Below are 23,153 nucleotides of genomic sequence, written 5' to 3'. Positions count from 1 at the left end.
TCAAGATAAATCTAACAGTTTAATGCAAAATAAGCACAAAAGAAAAGATCCTGACTCCTTGGCAAAACAAAACGTTTGACCTCACACCAACGTTTAGGCAAACTTGAGTTAGAAAATATCGAAGTCGATTCACTTGATTGGACCTTTGGGACCGGACTCACTGTATACCCTCATCTCTGCTTGTGTCAGTATTTGTCTATTTGATCTCCTAGTGGGGACTATAGCTTAAACACATCTTTCAGAAATTACAAAGGCTGGCAAAAACTTGGATTCTTTCATGTCAGTCAAATTTTTCCAATTCATTCATATACTCCATGAAAAGTATATTTGTTAACTTGTTACCATTATACTCAATTGGTTTTTTACGCAGAGGTATGTAACGACAGGGAGCGCGCTTAATTCATAGGAAATTAAGAGCCTTTCAATCTCATTTAAAAAAGGATTAGGACTTCAATCCAAATATGACGTTCAAATTATATGCGGAGTAAAAACATAAAAAAATGAACAAAGAATGCAACTTTGAAAACTGCAAAGAAAAGTAACAAAACAAAATTTTACTAATGCGGACTTGGGTCTCAATTTTTTTACTGGGAAACACCCAGCCACTTAGAAAAGTTGTCAAATTCTGCATAATCAGAGTCGGACACCATAGTTTGATACCATGATTTTGTTGGAAAATAAAACAAAAAATGAAAAAAAAAATTAATATGAAGAAGATGCACAGTCTTGAATTAAATAACGAAATAACCGTAGCAAAATAAATTTAATTGACAACACATAAATAATGCATTATATCATACATTGAGCACAAGGAAAAATTAAATCAAGGGAAAGAATTAAATAGCCTGGGTTGAAGCGCGTAAACACTATCCTTAGAGAGAAAACGCCCCCACTGCACGGGTAAGAAAATTTGATTGCGCTCCTCTCCCAAGATACGACAACCCGTTGGTTCCGATCGTGTGCAGCGAAAGGATCCCTGAACCTTATGAACACCAATGCTCTTGCTCTCACAAAAATTAAGTTTTGTATAGGAAAAGAAAGAGATAAATTTTTGGCAGAAAGAAACCAGAGCTCTCATGTCTGTCCTTTCTAGAAAAGAGGAAATAGATATATATAGGCATTTTGCAACAACAAAATATGACCGTTGGAAATATGACCGTTGGAAAACTAACATACAGTTGTCACAACAAATATAACAAACTAGTTTGACTCATTAAAATAAAATCTTAAGAGAATCTAAAATAAATATTATTTTATAAAATAGAATTAATATATATATTTATAAATTTTAAATTAAAACACAAATATTTACCAACATTCCCCCACATAATTTAAAATTTTAAAATATATTTTCTGAAAGATAAAAATATAAGAGAAAGAGCATGTGATATTGTATTTCGGTATAAGGAACCTTCCGGGTTTGAGCCTTATACCTAGTGTTTATGAACTTCCATCCGAGAAAAATGTAGTGACTTGATTGTCTTGAACTACATATTCTTTAACCGGACTTTAGTACACAACCCCTACAATATTGACGTTCAATTAGGTTCTAATCAGTGGTAGCGCGTTACACGGCCTTGCGCTTGTATCTTGTTTCGTGAGTGTCACTTAGAGATTAGCCCATATCTCACAGTGGCGGTCCCACCACCACACTCACTAGGTGAATCCTCAAAGAGTGAGTTGTGACCCTCACCCCTACAATAATTGTCATCGGATTCATTAAGAGGTATTTTTTTTCCATCAAAAATACACATATATAAATACCTCAACCTTAATATTGCCACAATTTATAATACACCTCGTCATAGGAATGAGAAACGGAACAGCTCCGTCAAATTTCATTTTGGTGTACTTTAGTCAACAAACAATTTCGTTGTTACCCGTTGAACTCCATTCATGGGATCACCAATCACACGGAGACGGGTGTCCATTGTTGTAACTAAATAATGGGCTTTAATCCCATTCCCCTCGACAACTCAAGTACTTGTTGACGCGTCAACCCTTTTGTAAGCGGATCCACAATATTATTTTATGACCTGACAAAGTCAAGACAAATGACACCATGAGAAATCAAATTTCTTATAGACTTATGTCTCACTCTTAAGTGTCTTCTTTTTTTTCATTAAAATTTTTGCTAGTAACTTTAGATATAGCAACTTGACTATCACAATGCATTGGAATTGGAGGTATAGGCTTATTCAACAATGGTAGATCACATAACAAATTTTTAAGAAACTCAGCCTCACTAGTAGCAGTATCTAAAGCAATAATTTTTGCTTTCATGTGAAATAATAATTTGTCTAGTAGATTTTCATGATACTACACAACCATCTAAAGCAAAGACATAACCACTTGTCAATTTTATTTCATCAAAATAAGAACTTCAAGTTTGTATCATTAAATCTCTCAATTACTTTCCAATCTACCAACTGCATATGCAATGTCAGGCCTAGAGAAGTTTGTCAAATGCAACAAAGAACCGATAATTTGAGAATATGTGAAGAAAATCCTTTACTCAAATTTTTCTTTAACTTGATGGATGAGTCATAAGGAGTAGAAACATGTTTCACATCAAAATAATTAAACTTCTTTAATATATAGCTTTTCAACATAATAAGATTGGATAAAAAATCATACCATCATTTTTTTTTTCTATAAGCTTAATACCCAAAATCACATCTACACAACCAAGGTCTTTCATATTAAAATTTCTAGACAAGAAAAACTTCACATCATTTATGAAATTCATTTACTACCAAATATCAATATGTTATCCAGATACAAACATAAAATGACACGTTCATTATTATTAAATTGTTTCACATACACACATTTATCACTATCATTAATTTGAAAATCATACAAAAGAATAACTTAATCAAACTTTTGTGTCAATGCTTTGGAGCTTGTTTCAAACCATACAAAGATTTAACAATTTATTTTTCAAGAAAAAATATTTTCAAAGAAAGTCACATCTCTAGACTCCATAATAGTACCATTAGAAATTTCAAATACTTCTGAATTAATAACTAAGAATCTATAAGTAGTATTATGTAAAAAAATATCCAACAAAATATAATTAATATTTTTTTTTCAATTTTCCTTTTCTTATTAATAGGGATATTAACCTTTACTAGACACCCCCACACTTTAAGATATTTCAGATTTAGTTCTCTTTTTCTCCATAGCTCATAAAGATTTTTTTAATTTTTTTTTATAAGGTACTCTATTAAGAATACGACAAACAAAATATAAAACTTCACGTTTATGTTTTAGGCTTCGAGCAAAACTAGTCCACGAAGGAGGCAATTTTGAAATCATGAAAGCCACAAGCATAATGTCAGGCAAAACAATTCCTTTCAATTTCATGTCATAAAATAATGTTTTCAAATTCATGGATCTGATCTGAAATAGATTTTCCATCAATCATTTGAAACTCAATCATTTTTTCACAAGAGTAACGACTTAAACCTTTTTCAGCAGATCCATATTTCAATTCAAGTGCTTCCCATAACTCAACAGAAGTTTTGGTATGGCAAAAAATCTTATATATGTTATCAGCCAAAGCACTTAAAATGCGTCCATGACATAAAATATCTTTATCAGAAACATCATGCTTAATAGTTGCATCAGTTTGAACTATATCAGTAGAGGAAGTTGAAGTTTTTATTTCTCTTTTAGAAATCACAGAGTATAAATCCAATTCAGTAAGCCAGAATTTCATTTGTTGTTGCCAACAGAAAAAAATTTCACCCATAAATTTTTCAGGCTTACTGGAAAGGGACTTAATCATATCCATGGCGGACATTTTGATAAAATAGGATGCTACTGCAAAAAGACTATGCAAGAAGAAAGTGAAAAAATAAAACCTTTTTCTCTCTAAGACTGTTGGAAAATAAAACAAAAAATGAAAAAAAAAATTAATATGAAGAAGATGCACAGTCTTGAATTAAATAACGAAATAACCGTAGCAAAATAAATTTAATTGACAACACATAAATAATGCATTATATCATACATTGAGCACAAGGAAAAATTAAATCAAGGGAAAGAATTAAATAGCCTGGGTTGAAGCGCGTAAACACTATCCTTAGAGAGAAAACGCCCCCACTGCACGGGTAAGAAAATTTGATTGCGCTCCTCTCCCAAGATACGACAACCCGTTGGTTCCGATCGTGTGCAGCGAAAGGATCCCTGAACCTTATGAACACCAATGCTCTTGCTCTCACAAAAATTAAGTTTTGTATAGGAAAAGAAAGATAAATTTTTGGCAGAAAGAAACCAGAGCTCTCATGTCTGTCCTTTCTAGAAAAGAGGAAATAGATATATATAGGCATTTTGCAACAACAAAATATGACCGTTGGAAAACTAACATACAGTTGTCACAACAAATATAACAAACTAGTTTGACTCATTAAAATAAAATCTTAAGAGAATCTAAAATAAATATTATTTTATAAAATAGAATTAATATATATATTTATAAATTTTAAATTAAAACACAAATATTTACCAACAGATTTTCCAGCAGCTTTGATAGCAGAAGCCTCCTCCTGACAACAATGGTATAGGACCCCACCAATGTCAGTTCAAACCAACATCAACAAACAAATTGATTAAGTAAATCCAAACTCACACAGCACAACACGTGAATCCCATTTCTAAAACATATTCTATAATCTATCCTTCCACATAACAGTTAACTAACCACCACAATGCACTCAATGAACATTTAGTTTATCAAAATCAACAATAATTTATAATCAAGATAATTGGTTAAAGGAAAAAAGTTACTAACCTTGGAGACAATGTTGCGCTTCTTATGAAGCTTCTCCTTCTTAGCCACAATGCGCTGCTTCTCAGCGAGAAGAGCCATTCTCTTAGCGGTCTTAGCATAGGGATTGAGCTTCAACATCGCATTGAGGTTCGTGAGAGGGTTCTTCTTGAGAGGTGCTCTCTTAACATCTTTCTTAATGGGCCTGACCACGGACTGGACCTCGTCGGAGTTAATGATACGGGCCAAGTCAGAGTTGATCATCTTGGGCCTGGGAAGCAAGTAGCCATTTTTCTTCTCGGAGGCCTTATCGAAGGATCCATAGATAGAGTCCAATTTCTCAAATGCGGACTTGGTCCAAATAATGAACCTTCCAAGGTGGCCACCGGGTGCCAGCTTCAGAAGGTTGAGCCTATCAACGTTTGCCACCTCTACACCGGGAATGTTCCTGAAGGCTTTAATGGCCTTAGCACCTTCTGTTCCGTACACTATAAGAGGACCCTTGCCAGAGATATACCTGCGGTTCCTCATTTTTCCCTTCCCGGGACGAATTCCGTGGCTGAGTTTAGCTTTCTCCGCGTCTGTGAATGCGCCGATTTTCTGGAGAATTTTGACGGCTTCTTTGGATTTCTCGACGCTTTCGACAGTGTCGCTGACGACGAGGGGGAGTTCCGGGACGGACTCGATGCGGTGGCCGCGAGCCTGGACGAGCGAGGGGATTGCGGAGGCGGCGATGGCGGAGACGACGGCGTGGCGCTTCTGTTGAACGTTGATCTTGCGGTGCCAGCGGCGCCAGATCTTGGTGGGAGCAAACATGCGGCCGCCACGGCACATGTTTCCGAAGGTGCCCTGGCCGGCGCGGTGGGTACCACCGCCGGGGACTCGCGGGATACGCGAGACGGCGCGGCCGGTGCCCCAGGACTCGGCGGAGGTTTGGTGGCCGGCGCGCTTGCTGACGGCGTAGGGTTGGCGGCTGTTGCGAGAAATGTTGGAGTGGACGAAATTGACGATGTCAGGCCGAATGGAGGCTTTCATGACGTCGGGAAGAGGAACGGTAGGGGTTGCATCGCCCTCTAGGGTTTGGACGGAGACGATAGGGCGAGCTGCTGCTACTGCCATGGGTGAAGTGTGCTACTGACAAAACTAGGGTTTGGGGTTTGGCAGAACAGCATCAAAGGTTTTATACGTTGAATATAAATATATTTAAAGAGTCCTTCTAAGTGGGCTTCTTTTTTTGCTTCCGACTTGTCTAGGCCCCGTCCACGTTTGGGCTAATACTTTCAATGAAGGGCCCATAATAAACTTAATTACTATAAAATTTATTGAAATAAGTTAAGAAAATATATTAAAAAAAAAGCATTGCGCTGACACTCTTGTTTTATATTTAGAGTTAATAATGTAGATAGTGCTAATTGGATTTGTCTATATTACTTATATTGACAAGATTCTTCTTAGGTCTACAACTCAATTTCTATCTCTTGATGAGTAGAGGAATTAGTTAAATAACCTCTATGACAAATTAATTGATGGTGGCTGTTCTAAGAATGATGTTAGGCACACACATCCCTTTATAGTTCCACTCTTATCACCATCTTATCATAATTCTGCATAATTGTACTTTTTTTTTTCGTCCGTGCATTACTGTACTTGCATTTTGCCATCTTCGGATGATGGTTTCCCAAGTGATGTGCGAAGCAAGCATTTTATTGTTAATTTGTTATAGGAAATGCTTAACTGCTTAAGTCAAGATCTGTCTAAGGAGGATTCTCTCTTTATGGTTCTTCTTTTCTTTTTTTTATACAAATCTCTCTTTACGGTTCTTCAGTGGTATTCTGTCTACTGCAAGAAATTCTTTTTAGTAGTACAAAAAAACTTGATAGTCAAATTCTTTATAGTAAGAAAAAACTGATGAAAGTAGACAAAATAACGGTTACGCAGTCATTTACTTTTCATCTCTTCCCTCATGTATTATTGTCATGCAATAAACGGTTTGTTAAATTTCAAACTTGCTGGTTTTTGCACAATAAAATTCGTACTAACCAGAAAAGCTTACCGTTCTACGTTCTACTGCATAGTTTAACCGGTACTTCATTCTCATGTCAAATAATTGGACCTACAACCTTTATCTAAAAGACTAAAACACGCCTATTATGTCTCTTTAGTAAATTTAATTTTAAATCGTTAAATATAACTGAACGTGTCTAATTTCATATTTTATATTGAAGTATCTGTATCCTGTAGGAAATTGATTTTTGATGTAAAACATAGGGGCCATATATTGAACTGCTTTCTTGTTAACTTCACACTTGCATTCCAATTATTGATGCTTAAAAAAGTAAATAGAATTAGAAATTGGGACCACTTCCTGTTATGATGCTCTTTATCATATACATTGAAAGTTAGACCACATTGATATTATAAGCTACTATCACTAGCCCCCCACCCTTCCCCCACTCACCATCTCCACCACCACCACCATTTAATACACCTGAATCATCAAACTTATCCTACTATTAGGCCCATGTGTCTACTTGAAAACCACATCCTATTAATACGCACTATAATCACTGCAATACTACAAAACCTTGTGCACCTTAGAATTTACCTGATGAATATCTTTTTGGCTTTGGTATCCTGGTTGAGGTTACATAGGCTGATGCTTTGGTTGCATTTACAAAGCTTCACAACGAGTGAATGCATTGCGTGCTAATGCTGCTGGTTATGCAAAACCTCAGTCTTCCATCCAAATTTGATAACTGTAATTAATAGGAAACGTTACAATGCAAACGGATATGGAAAACAAAAGAAAGGTACAAAACATGAGAGGAAAAACACTTACTAAGTTCAATTAATGGTTGTCAAGCTGTTTGACATGATAGATCATTTGTCTGCTTCTTGACGTCGATTCCTGCGGTAACTCCTACTGTATTTGTATTGACATCGTATGATGACATGGCCTTCCTCTATACAAAACAAATAAAGATGAACTGTTATAATCTCACATTCAACTTTTAAAGACAAAGTTTTCATCCAAGTTAAAAACAACTTCATGAGCATGCCTTACTTTCTACAAAAATGAAGCAGATTACATTAGCATTCAATAGTCATCACAACTATTCACAAGGAATTTTATCTCGAAGTATTACTTTTAATTATGTTATAAATGATACAGGGCAAGGACATCAGTATCTTCTAGCAGGTACAGATTTTCTTTTTTTGTTTACCAAAACAAGGATCATGTCATAAGTTCATATTCTATTTTCAACAAATAATATAATATGAAATGAAAAGGGCCGCATGGGGCACAGATAGCAAAGTCAGATTTGGAAGATATGTTGTTGATTTGGAGAAATTATCATGGTCCCAATCAATTTCTATGCGACATGTACTCAATTTACCAGAAAAGATTAATAACACTCAATTACATGTCATATATTGATTAATGAGGATAATGATGGTCTCTGACCATCTAATAATTTATCGTGGATTTGGTATTTCACCTTTATGAATCCAGTCAATCCTCATAAAAGGCTGTTCACCAATCATGCTTAATTTATCGGAGTGCAAATAGTGCAGATCTCTATACGTATTGCATATAATCATGATTGAGATTTACTTTGAAACTTACAACTGGCTCAAAGTCAGGACTAGACAAATTGACAGTGAGGTTTTTCATTAACAACAAAACCTGCAGAACACCAAATATATGTAAGTCAATTTTTAGTCAACAGATAATCAAAAGTTTATAATTAGTTTACTCATTAGTCCCTTTTTAGCCTCTTTTAGTTTTTGTAGTACATTCAAACATGGGGGAGGAGAGGGGGTATGGGTTGGGGAACAGGAGGACCAATTTATTATGAAAGAAATTGGAAGCAATTGAAGCCAGATCCAGAAATGGAAGGGTGTTTCGTACTTTTGACGTTGAAATGTTCAGAGAGAACAAGAACAATGGTCTACTAGTTCGCAACTAAAAGAGATCATAAAAAGAAACCACTGCATTATTTATCCCTGTGAATGTGATTTGGAAGATTATACTAAATGTGAACAAGAACCTGCCTGGTTCATGCAAAGCTCAAGGCCTTTCTCATTTCGAACTTAGTTGTGACAACCACTCAAAAATCTTACCAAAAGAACTTTTATTTTTTTCAATGGTTTCTTGGAAAGAGGACGAACCCTGGTGCAGCGGTAAAGTTGTGCCTTGATGACTTGTTGGTCATGGGTTCGAATCCGGAAACAGCCTCCTTGCATATGCAAGGGTAAGGCTGCGTACAACATCCCTCTCCCATACCTTCGCAGAGCGAAGAACCTCCGGGCAATGGGGTACGAAGTTTTTTTAATGGTTTCTTGGAAAACGGAACCAAAAGGAGCCACGCCCTTTCCTTGAAATAAAAATTAAGCACAAAGGCTGTAGCTTTTTATGGTACCTCAAATGCATATAATGATTATCTTCCATAGAATGACCTTTGTTTTATTGAACTCACAGTGATAAGTTTTATTAAATAAAATGCATATTGATAAGTTCTATTAAACTTACAGTTTCAAAATTTATAGGATCCATTTCCTTCAGCTTCTGGACATGACCTTTTGTGTCTGGATCAAAAACACTTCCAATGAAGCTGTAAACTTCAGCAAAATCTGGCAAACCTGTGAAATTTGGTCAAGATGAGACAATCACCACCAGTTACTAATAATTTTACTATGAAAACAAATGAAAAAAAAATGCATGTAAGATCATTACCATGAATCACCTGAGCCTGTTTCCCTTGTTTTGCCATCTCAGTAGCAGGCAGATTTCTAGTAGAGTTCCCAACACCACTAAGACTGCTGTGACCAATTCGTGTTATCCCCTTTGATCCAATATCAGCTGAATCAGTAACGTCATATAACATAAATAAGTGGTGGACAAGTTCCATTTAGTACAGCCATTGCAGAATCATATCAAACAAGCAATTGAACCAGTAAATATAAGAACTAAAAGAAGCATGCATGCCTTCATTTCCAAGAAGATAGGCGAGCTCATCATTACAAGGCACTGATTTGTTGGATCCAGAATTCATGAGCAAGGAATTTTCATCCCATGTGACATACCCAGGTGGAAGGGCACTAGTGGAAGAAACATAAACCATGGAAGCTGGCAATGGCAACAAAACTGCCAAACCATAAAAACATCATGTCAAGAATGTGCATTCTGTGATTTTAAGGAACAGAACATCATTGTGTTGAATAGAATCAAACCATTTTTGGATGCCTTTTGTGGATAAGGATGAGAAGCTTTGCGCTTAGGCCGAGGAGGAGGCACGTGTGCTACTGCCCCGTTCTTTTGAACTTTCAAGAAGTACTTCTGGGCATGACTTCTGATCTGAAGACAACTTAATAGTGAGACTGTGAGAGATACAACATAATGGCATAACAGAAGATAGAAATTAGAACACCTAGCTGAAGAGCTGTTTCCTAACCTGAATAACTGTTTTTGAACCAACAAAATCTTCAATTTTCTTCCAATCTCTGTCAAATCTGAATAGCAAAAAATATAAGAAGCCAGTAATTCAATAGCAGAATGTCTTTATACTTCTCTCAAACATTCAAAGCAAAGAGGAAACATACATACATACATATATATATATATATATATATATATATATATATATATATTAGACCAAAAAAGCTAGATGACCAACGAATTTGTTAAGTTGTGCACCTTTTTCTATCCAAAAGTCGAAAAGAATCAACATTAGAGAATGAAACTCAATATAGAATAAGCAACAATGAATATTTTGTGAAGTAAAGCAGCATTATGGTTATGAATATGAACTCACAGTTGAAGAGCTTCGAGAAACTTGTCGTGTTCTTCCTCGGACCAGCTCTCCCTTGACTTGGTAATAGTATAAGGCTTTCTAACCTTCTTTCCAGACCCACCATTGCCATTGATTGACAACTTCAAGTGTTGCTATGGTTCATATGAAAAAATAAATATAATAAAAACAATATATGGTATCATATCCTATCTTATAGTATTTATGTTGGACCTATCGGATCACCCATTATCAAGCCGTTAGCAGATCATGAAAAATGTCTAATCCTATAAATCTCACACTCAAGAGGATGTGTTGGAGTTGAATAGTGATATAATCAAAATAGTGTATATAAATGATGACAATGATATGCATTAGTTTTTGAAGTTAAGTTAAATCTAAATTTAATGAGAAAGAAAAGAAAAGAAAAAAAAAAAAAGGAGGAATGGCGGTCTGGATTGTGTGGTTATATGAGGTGTACAGTTGTTAATTAGGTCAGTGCCACAAAACCAAACTCCCACCACGTCCATTTCATCCTCTCATATCATTGGCACATCCGAAAAGCACTATGATCACTTTAATCGTTCCACTTGTGTAAATATAAATTTCTCCCACCATGGAATCAACAAATTTCAATACATTTTAAGAACTTATTATAAAGCAAAGCACACTTTCTATTTTCTAATATAAGATAAAACATCTTAAATACACATTTTTTTCAAGTGTGTCACACAAGTCTGAAACCCAAAAATAATAAGGATTTGACAATATGGTTATATGGTGTCCAATAGTTTGGCGGCGTAAATAGATGAACGACGAGGATTAAAGAGAGAAGGTGGTATAGGGAAAAGAAGGGGCATGGGGGTGTTGAGAGGGGGGCAATGTTTTGTGAACATAAGGAAATGATAGTGAAAGAAAACAAAGTAGTGGGTCACACCGTGACCATGAAAATTGAAAGATTGGTATGTGGGTTCTGTGAAGACTTGGAACCACAAGACCTGTTAAGAAGTCATGTGCTATTGCTGCTGCTATTGTCTTTCTAGTTCGGTAGAAGGCGCGGCAAAACCTATTGATTTTATTTGGTCCAGGCCTAAAGTATAAAAGTGGACATTTATTATTATTAGCTGAATTGTATTAATAATTATATACTCCCTTCGTTTTTATTTATAACACTCAAATTTGAAATTATGTTTGTTCTTTTTTTTTAAGACATAATTTTTATTTTTTCATTAATTATTTTTAGATTAAAAATATTTCTCGTTAAAAGAAGAAAAAGAATATATTGACAAACCAATAAAAGAAAGAGAAATATTAATGACAAAGATAATTTTTTAAAAAATTATAAATTTAAGAAAAATTTATTATTATTAACTAAATTAACTACTTTTCTTAATTTTAATTAATTAATAAGATAATTAGCTCTTATACACATAAACAGTAAAAATAAGTTTTATTCCTTATTAATATATCACTAGCAAATTACTACATTGTTGGTCTGAAGTTATTGAATTTAAATTTCTTATATAAGGTCTCAACTTGGATAAGAAGAAACTAAAGATGGACAAGCAATTTTTTTTATAAAAATTAATCATCTATAAAGTTGGTGATACTTTGCATCATTATTGTGATGACAAAAAAACATTGGTAACGTATAGTTTAAACTAAATTAAACATAATTAAAATGTAATTTATGTTAAATTATATAGATAAAAATTTATAGAGAAGATATTTGTACAAAAATATAATAAAACATAAGATAAAAACATATTTGTAATGAAAAAAATATTTATTTATAAATTGATATTAATTGTTAAGGTAGACCATGAGAGTATTGATAGTTATAACAAAAGTAATATTTCTTCAAAAAAAGTAATAAAAAATTATATTAATTGGTAGCTTTGTAATATGAAAGTTTTTATAACAATTTTTAATTCTTGTCATAAATAAAATTCAAGCAATTTTTACTTCTATCGTAAACAACATTTATTTTAAAAATATGTGCATTAGGTATATAGATTAAGGAAATAAAAATATAAATTTATTCAAAAAATGCTAATTATATTTAAATACAAAATTTGTTAAACACTTTACACTTTTTAAGCAGTTAAAGTATTTAAAAGTTTCTATTAAACACCTTTTAACTTATACATCAAATACATGCATAACATAAAAAGTGTGTACTTAATTAGCTAGGTTGTTTTGATTTTATCCATTTTTACGTATTTGATTATTAATAATGTTTAAAAACATATACTGATTTTGCTATGCATAATTGTCACTGTTCTAAAATTGTATATATAAAAAATTGAATGTGAATTCTCCGCTAGTAAGACCTTACATTCTTTCTCAATTATAAAATTAATTTGATATTCTTTTTAAGTGTCAAAGTATTTTTTTTTTCTGATGTAAAGATCAAAATTCTAATGTCATAATCAATGCCACCAAACTAGTCATATAAGAGAATGGATTCACTTACCCCTAATAAGTTTTGTATGCTTACTTCTTTTAATAAATTCCATAATACAAAATTTATAAATATGATTCTTAAATCGTGTGATACAATGCTGTAAAAAAATGTGTCATATCATCATATTAATAATTATATATTTCCCCTTAAAAATATATATGTCAATTTTAAATAATGATGTATGTTAAATTTTAGATAAACTAAACATTTATAAGTATATAATTTTACAACTAAAATTTATTTATATTTTGAAAAGTATATTATTCGTTCAAATAAAATTGATTAATGAAGTATCAAATCATTTCTAAATTATATAAATATAGGTTAGATTAAAATTTTAGTACTTATATTTGATATATTCTCAATAGATGGATGCCCTTAAAAAATTAAAAGATACTGATCATTGTGCTTTAAGTTAAATTAAAAATAACAAGTATGATTGTGTTTTGCGTGGATTTATAAATATGTGTAAAATATTAAAAAAATAATAAAGTAAAGATATTTTACTGTATAAATTAAAATATAAAAGTGTATACATTTGAAATTTTGAAAATAATAAAATTAAATTTAACTAATAAAATATTAACCTTTAGATTTTTTTATGTTTAATATTATTAAAAATTAGATATTAATTAAAATAATAATAATTTAATTTAATATAAAATCATAAAATATGTGACAGAATTATAAAAAAAAACTATATAATTTTTATAAGAGTGCAAATTTATAACATAAAAATAATAAAGTTGTCGTTGGGGGTTAAAATTACATTTTTTTTAAAGGAGGTTTAAATTACATATTAACGTAAAAAAAATAATTTACAGATTAAAGTGATCGTAAGGTGGAACTTGTGGTTGTGGAAACGGAAGGAAAGACACGTGTGAAGAGTTGGTAAATTTTGAGATCGAAATAAGAGGCAACAAAGGATAAGAAACAAGTGATGATGATCCTTTTCCTGAGTTCCGGCAAATTAAAAACAAGCTTCAAATTCAATTGCTTTGCTTTGCATGCAAATGGATATTGTTTATACACCATCTTTCATATCGCATCGCTTCTCTTCTTCACGACACCAATGCCCATCACTTTCTTCTTCTTATTCTCCTTTCAAGCTTTTCTGTTCCAACAGAGACTTCAAGGAATCTCAACGAAACGACGATAACAATAACAAGGGTATTTTTTTTCTTCTTCCATATTTCTGTTATTATTATTGTATATATTATCATCATGATAGGCTTTGTCTTCTTATGAATTTATTTTATGTTCATTTTGGAGCTCTTTCCCATTTCTGATTTCGGATTACCTTGCTCTTGGTAATGGGATGTGTTTTCTAATTAACAGATATTGCTGAAATCACCATACATTTGAATGCGTTTATTATCACTCTTATTTAATTTTTTTTCCATCTAAAATATCTTTCTTCTATTTTATTGATCAAATTAACAGCAAGAATATTTTAGTCTTTAGATAAAAAAAATACTAACATAAATGTGGCCTAAACACATGAAAGTGACGATAGATATTTTGATGTACAGTTGTTTATCATGATCATATACCATGTGTAGACACCTCATCGAAATTAATACAGAAACTTTCTTACTGTTAAAAAAAATATAAAATCAATAACCTTTTTTTTATTATTTTGTTTAAGATCGAAACATTATCGTTAGTTGGGTCCTCAAGCTAGGATCAAGTTCGGTAACTTACACGTTAAAAATCAATGCCAAAGGTTGGAAAAATTGTCGAATAATTAAAACTCCAAAGTTGATTTTAAAAAAAAATAGCACCATGAAAAACTTAAAGAATATCTAGCTTACGTTTTCGTGTCATTTTTTGTATAAACAAAGTGATCTAGAGTTCGATCATTGTCGTCTCCATTTCTCTAAGATTTAAAACAAAGTGAATTTTTCTATTAAAAAAAATACAAAGTGAATTTGTGCATTACGTTTCAAGCCTAAAAGGCTCTTGCACGAGGGTGCATGTTTAGAAGTTAAGATCAAGGATTGTTTATAAATATCATCTCCTCTCACCCCCACTAAAGTCTCTTTTACAAGGACAAAATGCTAATCTTGAAATATATCATTTGGTGTAAGGAACTGAAAATGTATAGACAACTACCAAATTTTTCACCCATGCCTGATTATCCTTTTATTATCATTGAAAATAACTGTGTTTCTCTCCATATTTGCTAATTATTTTTCCTCCCGTTTTCCCCTTTGTTTCCTGAACACAATAATCTAAATTTTACCCTTAAACTTCATTGCATCCAAAAGTATTTAAATCCATTTTTCATCCATTCCGAAATAAAGTGTAGAAGTAGAACTAACTACGACTTATAATTGTTGGTTAAATGTCTCAGGTGATAAATCTTCAACAGACTGGGACAAGGCATGGTCAAAATTCAAAAAGCAAGGAGGAAAAAAACCCTTCTCCAAATTTTCAGATAAGTATGTCAGCTGGAATCCTAGGCGTTCAGAGTTCCCCCTTTCTGAGGAGGTTGACCCTATCAAGAGAACAGAGAGATCAAACCTCAGTTTCTGGAATAGTCCAACTTTCACTTTAGGGGGTGCAATTATAATTGTCACATTTCTTCTGTTGTACACCATTCTTGCACCAATCAAGTGATATCTTTTAAAGCAATATAACTCAAACTGAAATATTGTTTCACAGAAAATGTAAATCCTTTACTAATGTAATTGATGGCTTCTCCATTTTCTTTTCTAGTTCTGTTGCTTCACCCACTTGAAACAAATTTCTTTCTCGGATTTGTCGTTGGCTTTTCATAGCCAATCATATTTACATGTGGTCTTTACACATGCTGAATTGAGATATGAATATGGAACAAATTGATCACATTATGTGCTTGCTTTAACCAGTTTTTTGCTGGGGAGAATTCTTGAAGAGTCAAAACAAGATCAATGTTGGACTTGAGTAGACTAGTAAATGACAATTAGTGAATTAGGTATAGGTTATGTAATTGGTTGTAGGTTAATCAATTGATGGACTTGATAACCCCTTGTTATCAATCAATTTGACAATTTCCCTCCTTAGGACCATCATTTTGGGTTAGCTTAGTTTGACTTTTAACTAATTTCTCGTCTCTTTTTTTTTTTGTCACTTGGCTGCGATAAGGGCAGGCAGTGGTTCTCTGTTCCAGTTCTGTATTAGGAATGATTACATACATCACATCTCTAATTAGTATTAGTTATTATGTCATGTCTATAATTGTCTTGCTAGTTTAACATATTTAAAACAAAAAATCTTTTTTAACTTTATGAGAGGATTTCTAAAAATAAGAAATTTATATTTCAAAATTTTATCATTCTCATACAAACATTAAGATTTAAATAGCGAGAACCCACTAGAATCAACTTAGTGATAGAAGGTTTGAGTAGTTAACATAAGATCTCATGTTTGAATTTCATTGTTGCCGTTAAAAAAAATTAAATAGTGAGACAACAATAGTATCGAGTTCTCACTAAACAGAGAATGAGCCTAAGTTTAGTGAAGTTCATGTGAAATTTATCTAAATAAGATTGTATTGATAGCATTCCTCATACAGTATTCCTTTCTTATAGTATACACCAGTGATAATTTTATTGTGGATGAGAATGCAGAAAAAAAAAATTCAGCTCATTCGACACTGATATTTAAATTACAATTTTCTTTTTGTTGATATTAAAAATAGCTTCACAAGCATATTATGATTTCCAAATTGGTACAATGAGGTTCCTTAAAGTTCAAAGGTGCAATGATGAATAAGCACTCTTTCCTTAAAGTTCAAATTGCACCCTCAATAATTGAGACAAATAATTTCAGACTTTTCCATTTCAACACTCTCCTCCACAGATGCATGTCAGACCAGGCAATAAATGCCAGAAATCATGGACACGATAGAGATCCTTCCACAAACAATGAAAACAACGCAATCGCCAATTCAACATGTGATAATTATAAAACTTATAAATTTTTTTATTAATATCATTAAAAAGAGATTAAGATTGAGATCTTCCATTGTTGATTTTTTAACTTAAGATTAGATGCGTAAAGGACGTAGTTTGTGGCATCTTGGTAACTTCTACAACAACATCAATAACAAAGGTGTTATCCCACTAGGTGAGGGCAACTAAACAAATAAAACAATGTCACTGGACTAAGTTAAAGATCAAATCTTCATAGATATTGTACGGAAGATAAACAAGCTGAACATTCAAGACACCAAAAATATCACTTTACGCTTGAATGTTAACAAAAATTACACGGCATAAAGCAATATGGAACATCCCCGTGCCGATTTCTGAAATAGATAAACTCATAACAAAACTGATACAAACTGCTGAGACAACCTAGTGTTCAAACAACAAATAAAAAAATGTGTGTAGTAGGTCCAATGAGAGATCTAACTTGAGAAAGCTAGAATATATCACATTATGTCACACAGACAATTATTCTTACCAAATGTAAAGTTGAGAAGAATACTTTCATTATCATCAAAGGCTTCATTCAAAAATTCCTTGATAGAAACAAGTGCTAATGGCTACAAGCACATGCTCTATTGTGCATTAGATGCATAAAAATATCACATGAAGGTTATAACTAATCCTCAGAATTAAGTTTCAGCTCCTAACTCCTTTATTTGTATTGATGTCTTTGATAAGCTTGCTTCTAATTCATCCAACTCGTCCATGTCCAGTTCGTCGTCATCATCAACATCAGCACTAGCTATCAAGGTGCTGGGACCATCTTCAGTAGCATTACCATTCGCCTAAGTTGAACCCGACAATTAGCAAATTGAAATATACAGTAAATAAATAAAGATGCAGCACTGAAATAGTTCAAACACATATTTTAGCTGAGCATTCAATAGAGCAAAAGAAGCAACCTAGATGCAAATAATAATGAAAGTACAGTTTTTGGTCCAAGTACTTTATATTTTTATTTTTTGGAACTCATTAGATACATTATATTCCATCCATTTCAATGTGTTCTAAAGCAAGCACAAGTAGTTTACCAACTACAAAAGCAAAGTGCTGGTCTTCCTGGGTTATTTAAGACAATGCAGATTTAACCATGGTTGTTAGTGTTGTCTATGTAGCATGTGTGTGCTGTGGGGTCACGAAAGTGGCTGAGCCACATCCCACCATAACCCAAGTTCCAATAGACCCCCCAAAAAACAGAGAATATATAAATGACACAAACAAGCATGCCAGTCTGGAAATTGAAGAAGTTAAATCTCAAACATCATTTTCTCTAACAGATTGAATTCCAAGCATAATATGCCTCACAATTACATTCACCAGGCTGCTTCTAATCTAAGTTGTAACTATATGCATGAAATAGGCAAGGAAACCAAATCATGCAGAGAAATAAGTGAAGAAAAAACTAACATTCTGTTCAGTGTCGCCAGATTCAGATTCTGGTTCTCTTTGGTACTTGTCGTATGCTTCATCATCATCCACAAACAAGCTAGCATCTGACAAAAATAGCTCACGACCACTGCAAATGCGGATGGAAACAACATGACATGATTATTGACAAACAAGGTCACCAGCCTTCATAATCAACTGTGATCCTTCCATTAAAACACATTCAACAATGTGCAGAATATACTTTCTTTTTGAGTAATAAGACTCATTCCCGTGTGAACTGCAAACCTTAAGACAAAGATAGTGGCTTACCTCATGCGATCATTCTTAGCTCTTTCTGCCTGTTGTGCAGCCAAATTGGCATCTCTTTCTTCTATCTTCTTTTTCTTCCATTGCATGAATAACTCAGGAGTCATAGGAGTTGTAGTTGTCACTTTGGCGCGCTAAATCATGATACAATATTCTTTTAGGTAACCTAATGCAATATAATCAAGTGGCACTGGCATAGCTCATTGTAGAAAAACATTTTCACCTGATTTTCAATCTCCTCCTCTATTGTTATTTTTTCAGATTCCTCCTCTAATAGAGCCTTCATTTGAGATTTTAAAACGTATCCAGGGGGAAGGGCATGTCTATAGTGGCAATTCTTACCACCATTGGGGCAGACCCAGAACCAACCATATTGCTTCTTCTCCACTGCGTCCAAAAAGTATTTACAGACCTGAATAGGGTACACAACCAGCAAGATAATGGTCATTTTGAGTTGCACAAGTCAAACAGCAAATATGACTTAAAAACAAATGCACTACCATCAAACAAATATTCGAAAGACACCCTGACAAATCAAATGAAACAACTTACTATGTCAGTTGGTTTGTTCTGATTATACTCGGTTTTCTTCGACTCTACTACCTTCTCCAAGGTCTCTTGATCCCAATCCTCCATTGTTTCTGACAAAAAGAGAGCCAACCAAAAGTTAGAACAACAGAAAGCCATGAAAGCCAAAACAACAAGCTAGCAAACGATTGTCATTTGTCACTCTTGAACTATAATTAAATACCCTCGTCACGCTTATCACTATAAATGTCAATCTTTTCCCCTTTCCTCTGAACATTCAAATCGTGGGAGAACTTGCACTTGAAGCCCTTGGTACACTGCCCCACTTTGAAAAACTCACACAATATGGACTTAGGATCAACACCTGCTCAAATCACTCACATATCAGTTCCCTGCAACACCGAATAGTAATACACAAACAAACCCACAATGAAACTGAGATGATATTACCAACTGGCACCTTAGGCTGACTAACAGCAATTTTGAACAAATCATTTAACTCCTTATCCTTGGCCTTCTCTTCCTCCTTCTTTTTCTGCCACCATCATTTCAACAAATCAGCATTATTGGTATATCTTACCAAGTCAGACACAGATTAACGATGATAATCAATGATTAAAGTTGTAATAAGAAACTTTGGGACCTTGGCAGCGAGTTTTGAAGAGTCGGGATTTGGTTGCACGGATTGCTTGAGGTTTTGGACGTATTTCTGGACATTTTTGCTCTTGTTCTTGTTTTTGAGACCGAAGGTTTTGTCCTCTACGATCTTCTGCTTCTTCGCAAGATCAGCTTTTGATTGCTGCTTCGGCGGCATTAAGATTGGGGAGTGAAAAGGGTAGCAAAAATTAGGGTTTAGAGGGTGACAGTGCTGTTGTGTTGCCGGGAACAGGCTGTCCGGTTAGGGTTTAAACCGGAGGGGTCCACACTCCAAATTTTTGAATTTTCCCGTTGTGTCTTCTTACTCTTCTGAGCTCTACACGTGTCGGCGTCGGGTTGCTCCCCCACCCCAGCGTCAATTACCAAATCAAAATGCACCACCATTTCATCAAATTTGTGAATTATCGAATCCATGTTTTCATTTTCATTCTCATAAATTCATGCATCCTTTTTCCAAAATTATTTACATAATTTATATACGGCAATCTGTGTTTGGTTGTGAGAAGATGAATATGATAAATGGAAATAAAAAGAGTGAATTAAAATAAAGTATGAATAAGGTGTTTAGTTGAATAGAAAAACCAGACCAGTGAGTTCGTTTTGCATGCGCAGCAGAAATAAAAAAAAAAGTTATATAGGTTGTCTAGGATAGGCAAAATACACCTGGTCCAATGGACCGGTCTAGTCTACCTATAATTAAGCTTTAGATTAACAGAAAAAACAAGTCAAATAGAAATGAATTTTTTTGGTCAGAATCATATAATCTAATAGGTGAAATAGACTTGGATAGCTGATTAATAATATATAATAAATATTAAATAAAATATAATAATTTATTAATATAATTTATAATTTTATATTATAATATATTTTTTTAAAAATAAAACATATTTATTAAACATAAAATGAGTATTCACAATAAGTTATAATCCTAAAGTAATATTATTAATTTGAGTATCGTTAAACATAATTTAAATAACTTTGTCAATACTTATACCAAGGTTTAGAGAGAATTTGAATCACTTTTTTTTTTTTTTTGCATGTTGTGCTATAAGATATGTAAATATCACTCTTAGGCGACATTAATACATAATAAATCACTTTTTTTCTTTGAATTTTTTTTACATAGAATCAATTTTTTACTTTTTTTTATTAATTTCTAAATTGATTCCAGTTCGACATAAAATTGGATTGAACCTTAGAAATTTTAATCAATTTGAATATAAATTAGGTCTGAATTAACTTATCTTCACTATTTGGGTCGATGGTTTAGATCCGACCCATTCATTTTTTTTATTAACAACTAGAGGTGTTTTAATGTTGAAATGTGTAATTGTGTTTGATGATTGGACAATTATATATATATTATTATGGGTTATGAATGAGAAGTTCAATAAATAAAAAATATGCAAGTATCACTATTGTTAAAATTACTCTCACCATCTTTTTCTCTTACTAAACAAGGCCTATCCTTTCTCCCCTTCCAATTTCTCTCTTACCTAATAAATTCTAATGGATTAATAATTATGATTCCTTGCTTTAAATAATTATTTATATACTATAAATACTACTATTCTTCAGATGAAAATTCCATTTATTGGGTCTGAAAATCCATTATTTGGAGTTATGCTTCCCTTCACCAAGGATGGGTGAAATTGAACTCTGATGGAGCCTTTTCTACATCTTTGACTATTGCCACAACTAGAGGTGTTCTATGTGATGAGAATGGTGTTTTATTGTTTGCTTCCTGTTCCTGGGGTCTTGTCCTGTTATGCATGCTGAGCTTAGGACTATCCTTATGGATCTTCAAGTGGCCATTTGAAGAGGCTTCTATAATATTGTAGTAGAGTCTGATTCTAAAAGTGTTATTCAATTTCTGAAGAAAGGTTGTCCTCCGAATCACCCAGTCACCAATTTCGTTCGTAACATTTGGAATGTTTGCTCTCCTGTGCATTCTGTGATTTGGCAACATGTCTCCAGATAAGCCAATGCAGATACTAATGCGTTGGCTAATCAGACTAAAACTTTGTTTCTTGATTATAATGTTTATGTTCTACACAAGCGGGGTAACCTTCACACACCTTGATTTGTCAATATTCAACTTTAATCTCATATATCTTACATTTTACCATGGTTATAGCTCTTCTAAATTATATTTTTCAAATATGTGTTACTTATAATAACTTAGACTCTTAAAAGAATCTTGTTAAGAAAATGAAAATAATAAAGCCACGTGAAGAAATTTGATGTAGAAACTGATTCAGGAGTGGGGTAACCTTCACAAGCATAAGAACATAATCAACACAAGTGGGGTAACCTTCGCACACCTTGATGAGTGAACTTATTTTTCTAAAGCAAAAACATTGAGACTCAAATCTAAATCTTGCAAGAAATGTCCTTTTATTTATCCTTTTTCATCCTTTCACCCTATATTCACTACTTATCCCCCCCCGCCCCCCTCTCCTCCCCATTACTTAAAACAAGCCTTATGGCTCTAAATAAAAGATTATAATCTATCCATGTTGTTACAAAATGCAATCATATTAGTCTATATTAGAGTGACCTACCCAGTTATATAAGCATTTATCATGCTAGTTATATAATATGAGAGACCTAACTCAACCCCAAAAGTTAGTTCAAGGGGTGAGGGTTGCCCCTCACTTATATATTCTAATGTGAGATTACTTTTAATCGATGTGGGACTTGAATTATTTCCAACATGAAGATCCATATGCTTATAAAATCCATCCATGAAATTGCAATGCAGTCCTGATGCAACTGCAGAGTGCCGAAATACCTTAACAGTAAGGCAGCAACCGTAATTTAAAACCATGAATCCATCCTTAAAAGTCTTACATGCAGTGCTTGTGCTAACTACAGATTGACATATATGCTAAATTTGTTCAATTTCACAATAATATTTAAAAATTATACTAATCATGATTTTTTATTGAATATGTGCAACTGCACATAAATGAAACTCTCTCTCTATATAATTTATTTTGAGAAATGTTGCGTATTTAATTTAATTAAATTATTGGCTAAATTATTCTTTTGATATTTTTTTATTTAGTTTATTCAATTTTGTTTCCATTATTGTTAAAAAGTTTAATTTAATACCTTGTAATTTTTAAAATCGAGTCAATATTGTATTTTCTGTCTAATTGACAACTCAATTTTTAAAATTAAAAGACCAAATTAAATTTTTTTATAATAAAGAAACTAAGTTGAATAAATTAAATAAAAAAGGGACCAAAAAATAA

At 33.0% G+C, this 23,153-nt stretch overlaps 4 protein-coding genes across 6 annotated transcripts; 1 reads left to right on the top strand and 3 right to left on the bottom strand.

Moving 5' to 3' along the window:
* Nucleotides 1-539: 539 nt before the first annotated feature.
* LOC100819636 (60S ribosomal protein L4) lies at nucleotides 540-6,306 on the bottom strand. 3 transcript variants are annotated; one of them, XM_026127892.2, is made up of 3 exons: nucleotides 4,799-6,306; nucleotides 4,522-4,553; nucleotides 540-666 (listed from the first exon to the last, which is right to left on the bottom strand). In XM_026127892.2, the coding sequence occupies exons 1-3, from the start codon at nucleotides 5,891-5,893 to the stop codon at nucleotides 585-587; spliced, it is 1,209 nt and encodes a 402-aa protein (XP_025983677.1). In that variant the 5' UTR covers nucleotides 5,894-6,306; the 3' UTR covers nucleotides 540-584. The 3 variants fall into 3 exon arrangements, with proteins under 3 accessions (XP_025983677.1, XP_006577004.1, XP_006577005.1); XM_006576941.4 differs by lacking the exon at nucleotides 540-666 and adding an exon at nucleotides 703-2,036 and having other exon boundaries at nucleotides 4,514-4,553; XM_006576942.4 differs by lacking the exons at nucleotides 540-666; nucleotides 4,522-4,553 and adding an exon at nucleotides 756-2,036.
* Nucleotides 6,307-7,061: 755 nt separating this feature from the next.
* On the bottom strand, nucleotides 7,062-11,096 carry LOC100807156 (protein REVEILLE 8). Its single transcript, XM_003520592.4, has 10 exons — nucleotides 11,088-11,096; nucleotides 10,591-10,721; nucleotides 10,231-10,288; nucleotides 10,010-10,133; nucleotides 9,765-9,923; nucleotides 9,513-9,638; nucleotides 9,309-9,418; nucleotides 8,403-8,462; nucleotides 7,614-7,737; nucleotides 7,062-7,530 (listed from the first exon to the last, which is right to left on the bottom strand). Exons 1-9 carry the CDS (start codon nucleotides 11,094-11,096, stop codon nucleotides 7,633-7,635), a joined length of 882 nt encoding a protein of 293 aa, XP_003520640.1. The 3' UTR covers nucleotides 7,062-7,530; nucleotides 7,614-7,632.
* Nucleotides 11,097-13,964: 2,868 nt separating this feature from the next.
* On the top strand, nucleotides 13,965-15,753 carry LOC100819096 (uncharacterized). The gene is made up of 2 exons (XM_003521322.5): nucleotides 13,965-14,203; nucleotides 15,390-15,753. The coding sequence occupies exons 1-2, from the start codon at nucleotides 14,041-14,043 to the stop codon at nucleotides 15,653-15,655; spliced, it is 429 nt and encodes a 142-aa protein (XP_003521370.1). The 5' UTR covers nucleotides 13,965-14,040; the 3' UTR covers nucleotides 15,656-15,753.
* A 1,490-nt stretch (nucleotides 15,754-17,243) lies between these two features.
* On the bottom strand, nucleotides 17,244-20,340 carry LOC100806617 (zinc finger CCCH domain-containing protein 11). The gene is made up of 8 exons (XM_003520591.5): nucleotides 19,877-20,340; nucleotides 19,684-19,768; nucleotides 19,457-19,597; nucleotides 19,258-19,346; nucleotides 18,929-19,117; nucleotides 18,709-18,839; nucleotides 18,418-18,526; nucleotides 17,244-17,795 (listed from the first exon to the last, which is right to left on the bottom strand). Exons 1-8 carry the CDS (start codon nucleotides 20,045-20,047, stop codon nucleotides 17,640-17,642), a joined length of 1,071 nt encoding a protein of 356 aa, XP_003520639.1. The 5' UTR covers nucleotides 20,048-20,340; the 3' UTR covers nucleotides 17,244-17,639.
* Between the last annotated feature and the right edge of the window lie 2,813 nt (nucleotides 20,341-23,153).

The sequence above is a fragment of the Glycine max genome, chromosome 3 (assembly GCF_000004515.6).
Source record: "Glycine max cultivar Williams 82 chromosome 3, Glycine_max_v4.0, whole genome shotgun sequence".
Taxonomy (NCBI): domain Eukaryota; kingdom Viridiplantae; phylum Streptophyta; class Magnoliopsida; order Fabales; family Fabaceae; genus Glycine; species Glycine max.
The sequence above is the reverse complement of the archived record's forward strand: the minus strand, read 5'-3'. Positions and strand labels throughout refer to the sequence as shown.